Source organism: Microcebus murinus, chromosome 2 (genome assembly GCF_040939455.1).
Source record: "Microcebus murinus isolate Inina chromosome 2, M.murinus_Inina_mat1.0, whole genome shotgun sequence".
NCBI lineage: Eukaryota > Metazoa > Chordata > Mammalia > Primates > Cheirogaleidae > Microcebus > Microcebus murinus.
Genome location: NC_134105.1, coordinates 35,149,722 through 35,165,013, shown reverse-complemented (window position 1 = coordinate 35,165,013; position 15,292 = coordinate 35,149,722). Strand labels below are relative to the sequence as shown.

The following is a 15,292-nucleotide window of genomic DNA, read 5'->3' as shown; positions in this document are numbered from 1 at the left end:
GCTTGTAATCCCAGCACTTTGGAAAGCCGAGGCAGGGGAATCACTTTTGGCCAGGAGTTCAAGACCAGTCTGAAGCCGGGCACAGTAGCTCATGCCTGTAATCCTAGCATTCTGGGAGGCCGAGGCAGGAGGATCACTCAAGGTCAGGAGTTTGAGACCAGCCTGAACAAGAGCGAGACCCTGTCTGTACTAGAAAAATAGAAATTAGCTGGACAACTAAAAGTGTGTGTATATATATATATATATATATATATATATATATATATATATATATAACCCCGGCATGGTGGCACATGCCTGTAGTCCCAGCTACTCGGGAGGCTGAAGTAGGAGGATTGCTTGAGCCAAGGAGTTTGAGGTTGCTGAGAGCTAGGCTGGCACCATAGCACTCTCTAGCCTGGGCAACATAGTGAGACTCTGTCTCAAAAAAAAGATAAAAAGACCAGTCTGAGCAATATAGTGAGACTCCATCTCAAAAAACAAACAAAACCTAAACTTGGACTCATTTGGTAACTAACTCTTCACTTAAATTGATATGAAGACATTTATAGTCCTTATTAATCCCACTTGGTATGGAATAGTATGTATTTTACTAGGGAAATATTAATGTGTTTAATTATGAGGAGTTGTATAATAAACAGTTGTACAGTATCTGCACCCATTACCTTTCTAAAATTCAATAATTCCGAATCTAAGACACATCAGGCCCAAAGGGTTTTGCGTAAGAGAGTGTAAGTAAGAGACAAGTAAGTGACTTCCTAATTGTGGAGAAGAGATCAAAGTCTAGTATAGTTCTCAATCTTTTATCTTCTTGCATACTGTTCATATGTACAACATTGATTATAGATAGAGGTTGAAAGAATATGAAATTCATACACGGGGGGAAAAGAATTCTCACACAGTGATTAGGATATACAGAAGTACCTAGTTTGTGTATTTTCCCAAGGAAGAGAGAGAGAGAGAGAAGGAGGGAATGGCCACAGCACACAGAAAAAAGAAGGAAGTGCCTGACAGCTGAGGGAAAGTTTCTTAGAGTTTTAAAGTGTAAAAATGGCTTTTTTTTCTCTGCTTTAGTAGACTGATAACTGAAGTGATGGTGAAGTTGTTTCAGATGTTCTTTATTTTGTCTTTGTGAGTCTGATTTCATCTGAGTCCTTGGAATCTGGTGCTGGCAAGAACTGAAGTGGGGAGTTTGCATGCCTACTGTCTGCTTAGGGCTCTTCAAGGATATGAAAATGAAACTCTTAGAGATAACTAGTTAGGCCACAGGTGTTTAATTAAACAAAGGGTAGTTGTGAGTTTTCTCTTCAAAGGGTCAGTTATGTGCTGTGGGTTTATTTCTCTTACTTTCTGTTAGATAGGTTATTTCCCTCTGTTAGGTTATTAGTAAGGCCACCTTTCAGTGGTTTCTTTTCCTCCTTTTCCTATTCCCAGATGAGAATCACTGGGATAGAGCATGGACCATAATGCCCATAGCTAATGATGTCTGTTGTGTTCTCCATGCACATCTAGGTGCTAGGAGCAATTTATGACTACTGCACAACCTGTTTATCTACTCCTTGCTCATTTCAGTCTCATTTATCTGGCAACAGTTAAGTTCAGATTGCCCTCAAAATAGTGGAATAGAGCCTCTTTCCCCTAAGAGTCTTCATTATAACACCCACTTCTTTTTTTCTCTCTCTCTTACCAGCTGCTTAGAGGGAAGGAAGAAGTGATGTCATTCAGCTAGTATCTCCAGTAGCAGTAGGCCCCAAGCCTAGGACACAGTGGAGACTCTACTTCCCTATCTATTATTCTTGAAACCATGCAGTCCCATTTCTCCCATGCTTCCTGCCACTTAAACCCTTCCATTCACCACGTTCAACTAGAAGTTCCCCAACATGCTATCCAAAAAAATGGAGTTGCCATTAACTGAGATAGACAAGATTGAAGGAAGAATAGATATGGGAGGAAAATCAGGAGCTCACTTTTGGATATGTTAATTCTGAGATGTCTGTTATATATCCAAGTAGTAGGCAGTTAGATATAGCCTGGAGTTCAGGGGAGAGGTCCAGACTGGAATATAAATATAGATATTGTCAGCATACAGATTGCATTTTAAACCAAGGGACTAAATGAAGTCACCAAGGCAGTGAGTAAAGACAGAGAAGAGGTCTGAGAACTGAACCCTAGAGAGATGAAGAAATATCAATAAAGAAGATTAAGAAGAAATGGTCATGAGGTAGGAGGAAAATTAAGATGATGGAATGCTCTGGAAGCTAAGATAAAATGTTTCAAGGAATAGGAACTGACCAAATCTCACTTTCTTGTAGGGAAAGTGAGATGCTAACTGGAAATTTACTAGATTTCACAAACATGGAAGTCACTGGGGACCTTAAAAGCAGTTTCAAAGGTGTGATTCAGTAAAAGTGTGATTGGAGTAGATTTAAGATAAAATGGGAAGAAGAATACACATAGAAACTCAAGACATTTCTGTAAGAGGAAGAAAGAATGGAGCATTAGCTGGAGAGGGAGAAGTGGGACCAACGGTATCTTTTGTTTTAAATATGGAAAAAAATAACATCATATTTATATGCTGATGGAAAGATCCAGTAAAGATGAAAATATTTAATACAAGAGAAAGAGGGAGGAAGTGGCAAGTCTGGGAATGAGGGGCTGATCTTTGCCAGGAGTACAGTAACGGGAGAGAAGCATAGTATAAGGACACAGGTACAGTTAAATAGATAGAGGTACTCATTGGTTGTAGAAGTTCTCTCCAGATTGCTTAGTGAAAAGAAAGAAAGGTCATTAGCTGAAAGCAAGGATAGAAAAATGTTGGACAGTTGAGTTGAAAAGAGGAAGTATGAAATTGTTGTCTAGGACAAAGGTCAGCAAACTATAGCTTGTGGGCCAAATCCAACCCACTGCCTGTTTTTATAAGGCCTATGAGTTAAGAATGTCTTGTACATCTTTAAGTGCTTGGGCAGAGCTGCAGGGGGGAAGCTTAAAGAAAAATAGTATTTCATGACATGTGAAAGGTATATGAAATTCAAATTTCAGTGTCTATAAGTAAAGTTTTCTTGGAACACATCCATGCTTATTTACCTACATATTATATATGACTGCTTTTGCTCTGCAACAGAAAGTTGAGTAGTTACAACAGACACTGTATGGCTCACAGAGCCTAAAATATTCAGGCTGTTCCTTTATAGGAATTGCATGCCAACCCATCGTCTAGGGGGATTGAAGAGAGAATGGGTGTGCCAGTACAGGCCTAGAAAGGGGAGACTGAAAGCTGGATTTAACTAGGGTTATGTTTAGCCAAGTGGTATAGTGAAGTAATCAAGAGGTCAGGAAGGTGAATTCAAAGGAATGATTAACGCCATGGAGTGGAAGCTGGGTAAATAGGAAAGTAAAAATATAAGGGAGGCTAGAGACAGTAACAATTGAGAGTCCTAGTGAGATTGTGGTGGAAGGATTGTTGGAGTTGGGGGTAAGCTAGGAGGATAGAAAATAATAGACAAAGTGTAGATGCTTCAAACTGAAATTTGGAAGAGAGACAGTTGCTGATAATTACAAAGTTTGATTTGACCACAGGAGTGAGTAACAATAAAAAAATTGTGGCCAGGCGCGGTGGCTCAGGCCTGTAATCCTAGTACTCTGGGAAGCCGAGGTTGGCGGATTGCTCGAGGTCAGGAGTTCGAAACCAGCCTGAGCAAGAGCGAGACCCCGTCTCTACTATAAACAGAAAGAAATTAATTGACCAACTAATATATATAGAAAAAATTCGCCAGGCATAGTGGCGAATGCCTATAGTCCTAGCTATTCGGGAGGCTGAGGCAGCAGGATTGCTTGAGCTCAGGAGTTTGAGGTTGCTGTGAAGTAGGCTGACGCCAAGGCACTCACTCTAGCCTGGGCAACAAAGCGAGACTCTGTCTCAAAAAAAAAAAAAAAAGATCTTAAAAAAAATAATAAGAAACCAAACCAAAAAAAATTGTACTGTATTTTCTGGTCTTTAGGAAAGCACAGCATCTAACTGTATTAAAAGTGGATCCTAGAGGTCAGAGGAGTCCCATTCCAGTTTTTTGCCATTTTTGCCACCTCATCCTGGTGGTTTCAAACTGCTGCATGGTTATCATCATCATTAAATTTTGCTTCCTGGCCTTATAACATTTGACAGCATATCAGACCACATACATATGCCTCATATAAATCAACTGGACTGTGAGGGTCCAACTAGAACAAGTGTAAAACTAGACATGTTAGAATTTATTATCCAGGTACATGATTTAGAGAAGAGAAACCTAAAAATGTAGTATGAATGTGTGATCCCCTGCATACTCGTGCATGAAACGTGCTCTTTAGGCATAGCATTTAAACAACTATGGTATAGCATTAACCTCAGATGAATAGAAATATATGGAAACTAGAGGTTTCTTCTGAACTAACTTTATTGCTAAAAAGTTAGTAGAATATTCAGAAACATAGCCCTGTTTGGCTCCACGTCTGTGTCAATAGATGATTTTATGGGAATGCAATAAGTACTAGGATGGAGATTTGCAGAGGGTTCTGGGGGATGGGTGGTGTCCCTGGCCCACAGGGAGTAAGAAGGCTTCCTGGAGATGATACCTGGGCTGAACCTTCAAGGATCAGCAGGAGTTTAGCCAAATAAAGGAAGAGGGGCAGGGTGGGGGAAATGTCCCAGACAGAGGGAATAGCAGTAAGTAGATGCTAACAGGCATAAAATGACTTGGGGTATTGCAAATAGTTTGATATCACTGGTATATATTTTAAAAAGGAGGTTTGGTGGGTTGTGTCTAGAGGTTTGGCTTTATACTAAGGGCATGAGTAATTAAAAGGTTTGAACAAGGAGTAACCCATAAACAGTGGGTTTAAGACCATTAATCTTGGGCCAGGCACAGGGGCTCATGCCTGTAATCCTAGCACTCTGGGAGGCCAAGGTAGGCGGATTGCTCAAGGTCAGGAGTTCGAAACCAGCCTGAGCAAGAGCAAGACCCTGTCTCTACTATAAATAGAAAGAAATTAATTGGCCAACTAAAAATATATAGAAAAAATTAGCTGGGCATGGTGGCACATGCCTGTATTCCCAGCCACTCGGGAGGATGAGGCAGAAGGATTGCTTGAGCCCAGGAGTTTGAGGTTGCTGTGAGCTAGGCTGCTGCCACAGCACTCTAGCCCGGGCAACAGAGCAAGACTCTGTCTCAAATAAATAAATAAATAAATAAAATAAGACCATTAATCTTGATTATTTGCTTCCTAAACATTATGTAGTTCAAGTCTGGTCATTGTGATCATTTAGAAGACAATTGTAATAGTCTGGGCAAGAAGAGTTGGTATAGACCTGAACTAGAGTAGTGGTAGTAGAGATGGAGGAGAGAGAATGACCGCAGGAAAATGTAGGGATAAAATGGGCAGGACCCAGTATACTGATTGTAGATGTGAAGATTGAAAGAGAGGGAGAAGTCATATTTGTTAAAATACCTCTTTATTGAGCAACACAGGGTGTTGGTATGTTTATCTTCTTGAGTCTTGGAAAGGGAGGAGATGACTGCTTCGTGTTAAGAGTCAAGAGTACAGCAAGGCCAGGGGTGAGAAGGGGAGGCCTTTCTATAACCCTCCATTAGAGACAGACAAACACATATCTCTTCTATCTCTCTCTTGTGTCTTACTCCCCACCCACTATACTAGTGATCTTCAAATTTCTTTTTAAAGTGGTAGGAAGAACTCTTTATCCAAACAAAATCTTATTAAGTAAAACCCCAGGGTATAACAGCTTAAACAAAGGTGAAGAAACCTAAGGCACTTTCTCAGAGCCCCTAGGACTCTGCAGAATCGTTTGAACAGCACTGTTGTAGTGTGCACACAACTCAACTTACCCCTCAAGCTTCAAATAAAAGTTGATGTCAGATGCCCTGCAACTCAGAAGCTAAAAAAGTGGTGGTAACTTCCTCAGATTATGGCAATGCACTTCTTTAGAAATGGTTTGCTCTTGGCCAAGCCCAGTGGCCAAGCCTATGATCCTAGTACTCTAGGAGGCCGAGGCAGGATGATCACTTGAGGTCAGGAGTTTGAGAAATGGTTTGCTATTGAGGTATGTGTGAGTTTAAGAAAAATAAAATTGGTGAAGTAGAGTTATCAATCTTGATCAATCTTAATTCTCTTAGCCCTCCAAAAACAGTAGCAAGGTGATTCTAGAGGTCTGGTCCTGGTTCTGACCCTGGGCCTGTCCTTGAATCTCATCTGCCTTGGTTTCCTGGCCTAGTAAATGAGCCAAGGTGATCCCTGAGGCCTCTTCCAGCTCTAAAATTCTATTAATTTGAAGTAGCCAGCTTTTTGGGAAAAGGCTTTTGATTGAAGATGCAGTCTTGGATTAGTGCTTGCTTGTGAGCAATGACCGGAAAGTCCCATGGAAGGAATAGAAGTGAAGCCCAGCCTATGGTATTTGTGAACCTGTCTTCATCACTTCTACAGCCAGACATAGCATGCTTTTGACAGTCAGCTCTTACTGGGAATTTTCCATTACCTTTTGGAGTTTGATTTTGGGCGTATAAACATGGTGATAATGGATAAGTGCCTCTGACCAACTAGAATCACAGAATGTATATGAAGCAAAAGTAAAAGTTGTTTGAGGTAATTCTTCGGTAAGGTTTTGAGAATGTAGCCTATGTCCTAATACCCCACCTTCCACCTTTGTCACATAGAGTGATCTCCTTAACCATTGCCCTGTTTCTGAGCTTTAGAGAATGTGGCCCCTTCTCTTCCCTGGAGCTTTGTTGGTATGTTACTTATAAATGCATAATAAATTACTTAGTGTTGTAATCAGCAAACATTTATTACCTCATAGTTTCTGTGGGTCAGGAGTAGCTTAGCTGAGTGGCTCTGGCTCAGAGTCTCATGATGCTACTGTTAATATGTTGGATGGTGCTACATTTATCTGAAAGTTGACAGGCTTGAGAATCCACTTCCAGCCCCACTCACATGTCTGTTGGCAGAGGTCTCGTGTCCTCACCATGTTGGCTTCTCCATAGGGCTGCTTGGATGTTCTCATGACATGGCAACTGACTTTCCCCAAGGCAAGACAGAAGCTACAATTTTTTATGGCTTAATGGCAGAAGCCATTATCTATCATTTTGTCATATGCTATTTTTTTTTAAGACATGAAGTTTCGCTATGTTGTCCAGGCTGGCCTTGGACTTCTGCACTGAAGCAATCCTCTACCTTGGCCTCTAGAACAGCTGGGACTTCAGGCTCATGCTGCCATACCCAGCAATTTTGTCATAGTCTATTTGTTAGAAGTCAGTCTCTGAGTACAGCCCTCACTTAAGGAAAGGGAAATGAGGCCCCACCAAAAAAAGGGAAAAGTATCATAAAATTTGTGGACAAATTTTAAAACTATCACAGCTGGCTCTGGCACTACTTTTCTGACTGAAGTGGTATCAGTAACAGGTTTTATTCAAGTATATATCTGGTGAGTCAAGAACTTAGTACTCACTCACAAACTGGTTCTTGGAACTGGGTAACTATTGCTCTTTTTTTTCCCCTGTTGAGATATATTTAACAGTTATTAAGGAACTAAATGAAGAGGAAAATTATGAACATGTGCATTAATTTATTCAGCAAACATTTACCAGATGTCATTATGTGTGGGGATACAAAACAAGCTATGGTTTTATATCTTTGAGGAATTTGCACTAGGAAAGGTAGACAAAAAAGAAAAAGAAGAAAAAAAGGACAGTGTGATAAATAGTAGGATGGTGGTAAGTACAGGGTAATTTGGTTACTCAAAGAATGGGTACCTAACCAAGACTGGGGAGGTCAGGAAATCAGGGAAATGTTCTAGAGGCAGTGACTGTTGGGTGAGGGTCCCCACCCCCTCAGAACTCAGACACAAAGCCTTGTGGCCATGTGCAGGGAAGGATCTCATTACTCTTTTTACCTTACAGAATGTTGCGGAGGCACAGTGCATCGCCAACCAAGTTCAGCTCTTCTATGCCACTGATCGGAAAGAGACCTACGGGTTAGTGGAGACCTTTAACCTCAGACCAAATGAGTTCAAATATATGTCTGTCATCGCTGAATTGGAGCAAAGTGGAATTGGAGCAGAACTGAAATGTGCCCGGAACCAGGATAAGACTTAGAGCTATAATGCTTGGCCCTTCACCAAGTCAGCTCAGCCTTGGATAGTCTAGAGCCCACCTACCCCTCAAGAACTCAAAAAACTCAGCATCTACAATGAGCAGTCTATAATGAGCTGCCCTGTGTGCTTATGCAAAAAGTAATTGTAGAGATGAGCCCTATTACTTGATATTCAGGAATGAAGATACCTAAACATTCTGATAACTATCTCAGTATACTTGAGGTTTCCTTTTAAGTGTTTGCGGTTATAACAAGAGACAGCCAGGGATCTACAGGATAGTTGACTTGACTTTGTATAGTGCAACAGTGCAGTTGCATTCTGGCCATTTTGACCTCATAGCTCACAAATGATCAGTTTGTCATCTTTATTAACTTGAGACAGGATAATAAGCTTGAAGACTTGCTATGGTTAGATGTGGGCTTTATATATGCTTCCCATGCTCTAGTCAGCTAGCCAAAGGCATAACCCAGATGTCTTGTTTAGGTTCTAGAACAACCAGATATTCCCATCAAGATAAAGACTTTATCTAGATGCCTTTAGTTTAGCTAGTTCGAGGTATCAATAAATTTCAAGTATAGTTAGATAAACAGGTACAGTGCCTACATATTATTAAACCATAGTTTGTGGCACCTGCTTCTCTAACTGCCTGTTCGAAGGTGTGCTTTTGATGGGGTGAGTCAGTGCAGTGTAAGTAAACCAAAGCACTTTTATAAAGAGAAGATCAATCCAGATTTGCATGATTTTTTTTAAAACTACTCTAAATGTTATATGAAAAAGTAGGTGAAAGCAAACATTCCCAGATTTTGTGTGGGGAAAATGTAGCAATAAAAAAAAATAGTCTGGCTTACCATCTTTGTTACACATAATAATGAAACTTAAGCTATGTGCTATCCATAGTGTCAGCTGTATGGCCTGATTTTATCAAAACTCATCTTGGCACTCAGCAATTGCTAGGAATACCAGAAATAAGAACGTTGTTCTCCCGTACTGGAAACCCATCTTTTGTCTGTAGTGTTGCTGTTGTGGCTTCAAGCTCGGTGATAGAAGAGGATGGTGGTTACATACCAGGCTTCTGAATCCGAGGCCCCAAGTGCCCCTCAGTATTGTTGTTGACTGCCTTTACTATGCCTTTCCTTTATTGCTCTGACATGTTCCACTTTGTCTGCTGCTCCTGCCTAAGATCTGGTTGGATGACGCTGAATATGGTGAATGGGAATTTAGGTAGTATCTGCAGTTTGTGTGTATGGCTGAGGCCTGTCCTCAAGCTCTTTAAATAGAATTGGGCTTCCTATTATTTTCTGAGCTGTGTCTTTTTTGTTCTACCGATGTGTGTGTGTATAGAAAGAGACAGATGGTGTTTGTTTGACCTGAAGAAGCTGCTACCCTTTCACAATTTCTCTAGAGGTCGAGCTCTTCACTAATGCAAATTCTGGACCTGCCTCTGGTCCTGACATTTCTATTTTGAGAAACTTGAGTCTCATCAGCCCTGCTATTTTCCTTAAATGCACTGGCACTATTCTGACTGAAGTGGTATCAGTAACAGGTTTTATTCAAATATATATCTGGTTAGTCAAGAACTTAGTACTCATTCACAAACTGGTTCTTGGAACTGGGTAACTATTGCTCTTCCCCCCCCCCTTGAGATGTATTTAACAGTTATTAAGGAACTGAATGAAGAAGAAAATTATGAACATGTGCATTAATTTATTCAGCAATGTTTTGAGTCCCTGGATGTTTGAGTCTGGATGTTTTGAGTACCAGAATCTTTGATGTCAGATAGAGTTGCTTTCATGGTTATCCAGTTATATTTGCTTTTCCCTCCAGATGGACCCAGTTCTTAGCCATAGTACATTTTCATAACACCTCCACCACAGGGTAAGAAAACAGGGTGATGGAAAAACAAGTAAAATATGACTGCTCATTTTATCATTCCTCCTGGCTTTGCCCTCAATCCCCACTTGCCAAGAATATATCCATGGATAATTACATTGGATGTGACCAAAGTACCGCTGACTGTTCTTTTTATTTATTTACCGAGATGGATCTGGTGAATAACTAAAAGAAAAATGTAACATTTAATCAGTAATTTGTCTTTTGGTGCTAGCATGGCGTTATGGAAAGTGGAAAGACTTTAGAGGTAAGTGAATCTGGGTTCAGATGTAAGTGTTGCTATTCATTAGCTCTACAATGTTGAATAAATTATTTAAACTCTCTAATTCTGTTTTTTTCACCGGTAAAATGGGGATGCTAATATCTACCTCATAGGAATATTGTGAGAATAAATTAACTTATCTATAGACTACTGTAGAACTTAATAGATGTCAACTTCCTTCCTTTTCTCTATTTCCCCTGCCCCTCATTAAAAACTAACATAGATTAACATTTCAGGTATGCAAATCATTCTTCATTCCAGTTAAAAGAACAAACCTTATCTTTAAGATGCAATAGAATCACCTAGAGCACTTTAAAATGCAGATTCCCCAGTTGAAAACCCCCTCACAACCTTCTGAATCAGATGTGTGCAGAAGGGGATGGGAATCTATACTTCAGTATCTGCTCCACATGATTCCAATAGAGGTAATCAGCCAGCCGTACTCTGGGAACCATTGCCTTATTTATTCTTTACAAAAATGTACAGTAGCCAGGTCTTTTCTTTCCTGTGGACACTAACCATAGGATTTAGGTCCCTGTGTTCTTTGTCTCCCATAGTGGTCCCCTTTGCATACTCTAATTACATTATTCTTGTGTCTATTTTTCCCCTATTAGACTGTGAGCTCCTTGAGGGCCAGGATTTATCTCTATTCCCAGTGCCAATGGCATGGCCTGGACCATAGAAAATAGTTGTCTGTTGAATAAATAAATGACATGGATTTTAGCCAAAACATTATCTTGTGTGTGCGCCTATATTTAAAGACTCTCGATTTAAGAGTATCTCTTAACACACATAGATTGAGAAATTGCTGAATAGGGATATTTATAAACCAAGATACCAAGTTATACACAGAGTCTTTGTGTCTTGCCTGGTCCACGGCATTACCTCAATGGCCCGCCTACTCAGTACACTTTAACACTTGTTCACAGAGCACCTAATCTGCAGCCATTATGTTAAGTGCTGGACACAGGAAAATGAGTAGGGTCTGATCCCTGCTCTCAAGCTCTGTTTCAGCCACTGCCTCTTTCCCTCTTGCCTCTGATTCTGTGCCTCACACCATACCTGCTCATAGTTTACCTTGTCTTGTTCTCAGGATATTCATACTGGTACTTCTTTCTTCTTGAACCAGTTTGAAAGCTGGAACCACGTGTTCTGTTTATTGCCTTCTCCACAATACTAACCTTCTGTTCAGTCTTGAAGAAGAGGTACTAATGCCCACTCTGACAGTCATTTGATTTAACATTGATTCAGCATTCATTCATATTTATTGAGCACCTATGATATGCCAAGGACTATTCCAGAAAACTGGGGAATACATCAATGAACAGGACAAATAAGGCCCCTGTTCTCATGTAGCTTATATTCTTGTGGAGAAGACAAATGAGTAAGCCAATAAAATTTTAACTTAGAAAAAAGCTTATTGAATGAGGATATAAAGAAAAAAAATATTTTTGTAAAACTGAACAATGTGTTTGTTTTATGCTGTGTTATAAGAGTCAAAAAGTTAAAAAACAGTGGCCGGGTGTGGTGGCTCACGCCTGTAATCCTAGCACTTTGGGAGGCCAAGACGGGCGGATTGCTCAAGGTCAGGAGTTCGAAACCAGCCTGAGCGAGATCCCGTCTCTACCAAAAGTAGAAAGAAATTAATTGACCAACTAAAAATATATATACAAAAAATTAGCCGGGCATGGTGGCGCATGCCTGTAGTCCCAGCTACTTGGGAGGCTGAGGCAGTAGGATTGCTGAGCCCAGGAGATTGAGGTTGCTGTGAGCCAGGCTGACGCCACGGCACTCACTCTAGCCTGGGCAACAAAGTGAGACTCTGTCTCAAAAAAATAAAAAAAAAGTTAAAAACAATTAAAAAGTATATAAAGTAAAAAAAGTTACAATAAGCTAAGATTAATTAATTATTGAAGAAAGAAAAATATTTTTTATAAATTTAGTGTAGCCTAGGTATATAGTTTATAAAGTCTATGGTAGTGTACCATAATGTCCTAAGCCCTTACATTCACTCACGACTCACTGATTCACACAGGAACTTCCAGTTTTTCCTGCAAGCTCCATTCATGGTAAGTGCCCTATATAGGTATACCATTTTTATCTTTTATACCATATTTTTACTGTACTTTGTTTAAATATGTTTTGATAACACAAATACTTACTATTGTGTTATGATTGCCAACGGTATTTGGCCCAGGAACATGCTCCTTGATTTGTATAGCCTAGGAGCAATAGGCTATACCATATAGTCAAAGAGTGTAGTAGGCTATACCAGCAGTCCCCAACCTTTTTGGCACCAGAGACCGGTTTCATGGAAGACAGTTTTTCCAAGGTGGGGGATGGGAGTGCAGAGCTCAGGCTGTGATGTGAGTGATGAGGAGTGGTTGTCAATACAGATTACAGATGAAGCTTCACTCGCTCCCCTCCTGCTAGGCAGCCCCCCACCAAGTTCCTAAATTTCATGGAAGACAATTTTTCCATGGACCCGGGTTGGGGTTGGTGGGGGCGGTGGAGCTCTGTGGCCCTGGTCCCTACCAGGTGCAGACTGGTACTGGTCCATGGCCCTGGGGGTTGGGGACCGCAGGGCTATACCATCTAGATTTGTGTAAGCATACCCTATGATGTTTGCACAACAAAGAAATTACCCAATGATGCATTTCTCAGTGTATTCCCCATTGTTAAGCAACACATAACTATATATATATTAATAATAACCACTAGCATTTAATGAAGGTTTACCATGTGCCAAGCCTCTGTGCTAAGTAAGCCCTGTATAGGGATTATCTCAATCCTACCAACAACCCTACAAGGTCAGTAGGAACCTGCTTGTGGGTGACATGTGCTACTGCTCTCCTTATACCCTCCTGCCCTCTCCCAGCTCCAGGTCAGAAAAGAGGGCAACCTTCCGGTGATCTCTAACCCCAGCTCCAGCAGTGAACTCAGGTCCTAAGAAGTCATGAGTAGCTATGGAATCAGCCCTGAGAAACATGTCTACCAATTTTCCTGCTGGTAACTAAAGAACAAAATGCAGGTATTATTCATCTCTGATTCCCCCAGACCATTTTGAGAGACATCATGTTCTAACTAAGGAGGGCTTCTTTTGTGCTCTGTGTTTAATTCTGAATAGAGCACTTTGGTCTTGTCGATTCTCCTAATGTGGCATGTTGGTGGCAGCATCTTTATCCCTGTTCTGCTAAAGGAGAGACTTGGGTCACAGAAAGGGAAAGGATGACTTGACGGTTGCTGCCTGCATCAGGAGGCGAGCCAGGACTAGGAGGCGACTGCCCACACTCCAGACTTCATGGGATCATTTGTAATGTCCACTGAGCAGGCTCATTGCTCACATTCACTTAAACAGGGCTACTTCTGAGCTCTTCAGGCCTTAGGAACTGGAATATCTACAAGAAAAATTGGTTCAAACCACTTATGAATCATCCCAGGTTCCCCAGAATGTTCAAAACAAAGTCCCTTTGGGTCAGCTAACAAGAGCTTCAGGATCCAGTGCCTGGTGACTTCTCCAGGCTCATCTTGTGCTAGGCCTCCATCCATCCACCCCTTTAGTTGCAGCCATTCTGGATGACTGGCAGTTCCCCAAACACTGCTCTCCCTACCTCTGCTCTGCTCTTTTCAAATACATTTGCCTGATTCAAATGCCCATTCCCTCTTCATCAGGTTAATCCTTATTTGTCTTTCAGAGCTCCACTGAAGCATCTCTACCAGAAGTCTAGGGTCACCTGGGTCATGTGCTCCTCCCCTGGGTCATGTGCTCCTCTGTGCTTCCGCAGCATTTTGCACTCAAGCCTTTGCAAGCCTGCCCCCCCACTAAACTGGAAACCCCTTGGAGGCAGGGATCATATCTGCCTGGGCATTGTACTGCCAGTGTCCAGCATGAAACCTGGCAGAGGGAGATAAGATACCCTGTGGATGCTGAATAAACTTCTCTTGAGTGACCACAAAACTCAGACACCAGCACCTACAAGCATCCTCTGCACGATGAGATCCAGCCCTGGCAAACACATTGTGGTTATGTCCCAGTCCAGGCAGCGGCCATTTTGCTTGCTCTTATTGCAGAGGCCCCATGTGGAAAACCAAGCCAAGGGGCCATCAGAGGAAGCAGGCATGTCCAGGGTTTGTGAGCAGAAAGAACTGAGAGATGAATGAACTTTTGGAACAAAACAAATATTTTAAAGTACCAGTCCAGCACATTCAAGTTCTTAGCTTAGCTTACCAAGCCTTAACAATAAAAAGGACCTTACTACCCAGTCACTAGTTTTCAAACTATGCTTCAAGAAATCTCAGAAGTCCCTTAGAGATGGGGACCTTGAGAGTCTGATCCTTATCCCAACTCAACCACAGGATCAGTGTTTTATCTGCCAGGCTTTGCAAAAGCTGTCATTTGAAGAAACAGTTCCCAAGAAAGATTGAAAAAACCCTGGTCTAGTTAGTCTAATCTCCTACTCACTGTAGTAGCCCTCTCTACAGCATTTGCAAGCCATTGGGCAACTGTTTGAAAACTTCCCAGGGACTAGAAGCTCTCTACCCTGCTAACTGATCTGTACCATGCTGAGACAGCTCTGAGTGATAGCAACTTCTTCCCCACCCCTAGCTGAAATCTAGCCTCCTCTCACTACTGTCTACCCACTACCTCACTACCCTGGGCTTCTTCTGCCTGCCATAAAGGGAGCCTCCCAAAAAAGCCCTCACTTTAATATCTAACAGCCTCTCCTATTGATATGTGAATATAGCTCTCAAGTTGCTTTGGCATCTTTTCACCAGATTAAGCAACCTTCTGTCTTTCCTTATATGACTCAAAACCCCAGCCCCACAGTGTCTGGCTCAACTGCTTCTCACTTGTTTCTGTAGTTAATCAGTGTCTAACTCACAGTTGAGGTCTACAGTTGAGCCCAAGATGATCTTGTGAGGTTAGCAGAGTGGATTCATGGTGACAATATCTTGAGAATTGGTATGACCCACATAGAAGTCATTTCCCCACCCTCATCCCC

The 15,292-nt window shown here is 41.4% G+C and overlaps 1 protein-coding gene across 1 annotated transcript in view; it reads left to right on the top strand.

The window, feature by feature from the left end:
* The window catches only part of ATPAF1 (ATP synthase mitochondrial F1 complex assembly factor 1), a 34,526-nt gene extending 24,173 nt beyond the window's left edge, over positions 1–10,353 (top strand). Inside the window, exon 9 of the mRNA XM_012776093.3 lies at positions 7,944–10,353. Within this exon, the coding sequence (XP_012631547.1) occupies positions 7,944–8,138 (195 nt within the window). The 3' untranslated portion in view covers positions 8,139–10,353. The remainder of the gene's footprint in view (positions 1–7,943) is intronic.
* The last annotated feature ends 4,939 nt before the right edge of the window (positions 10,354–15,292 follow it).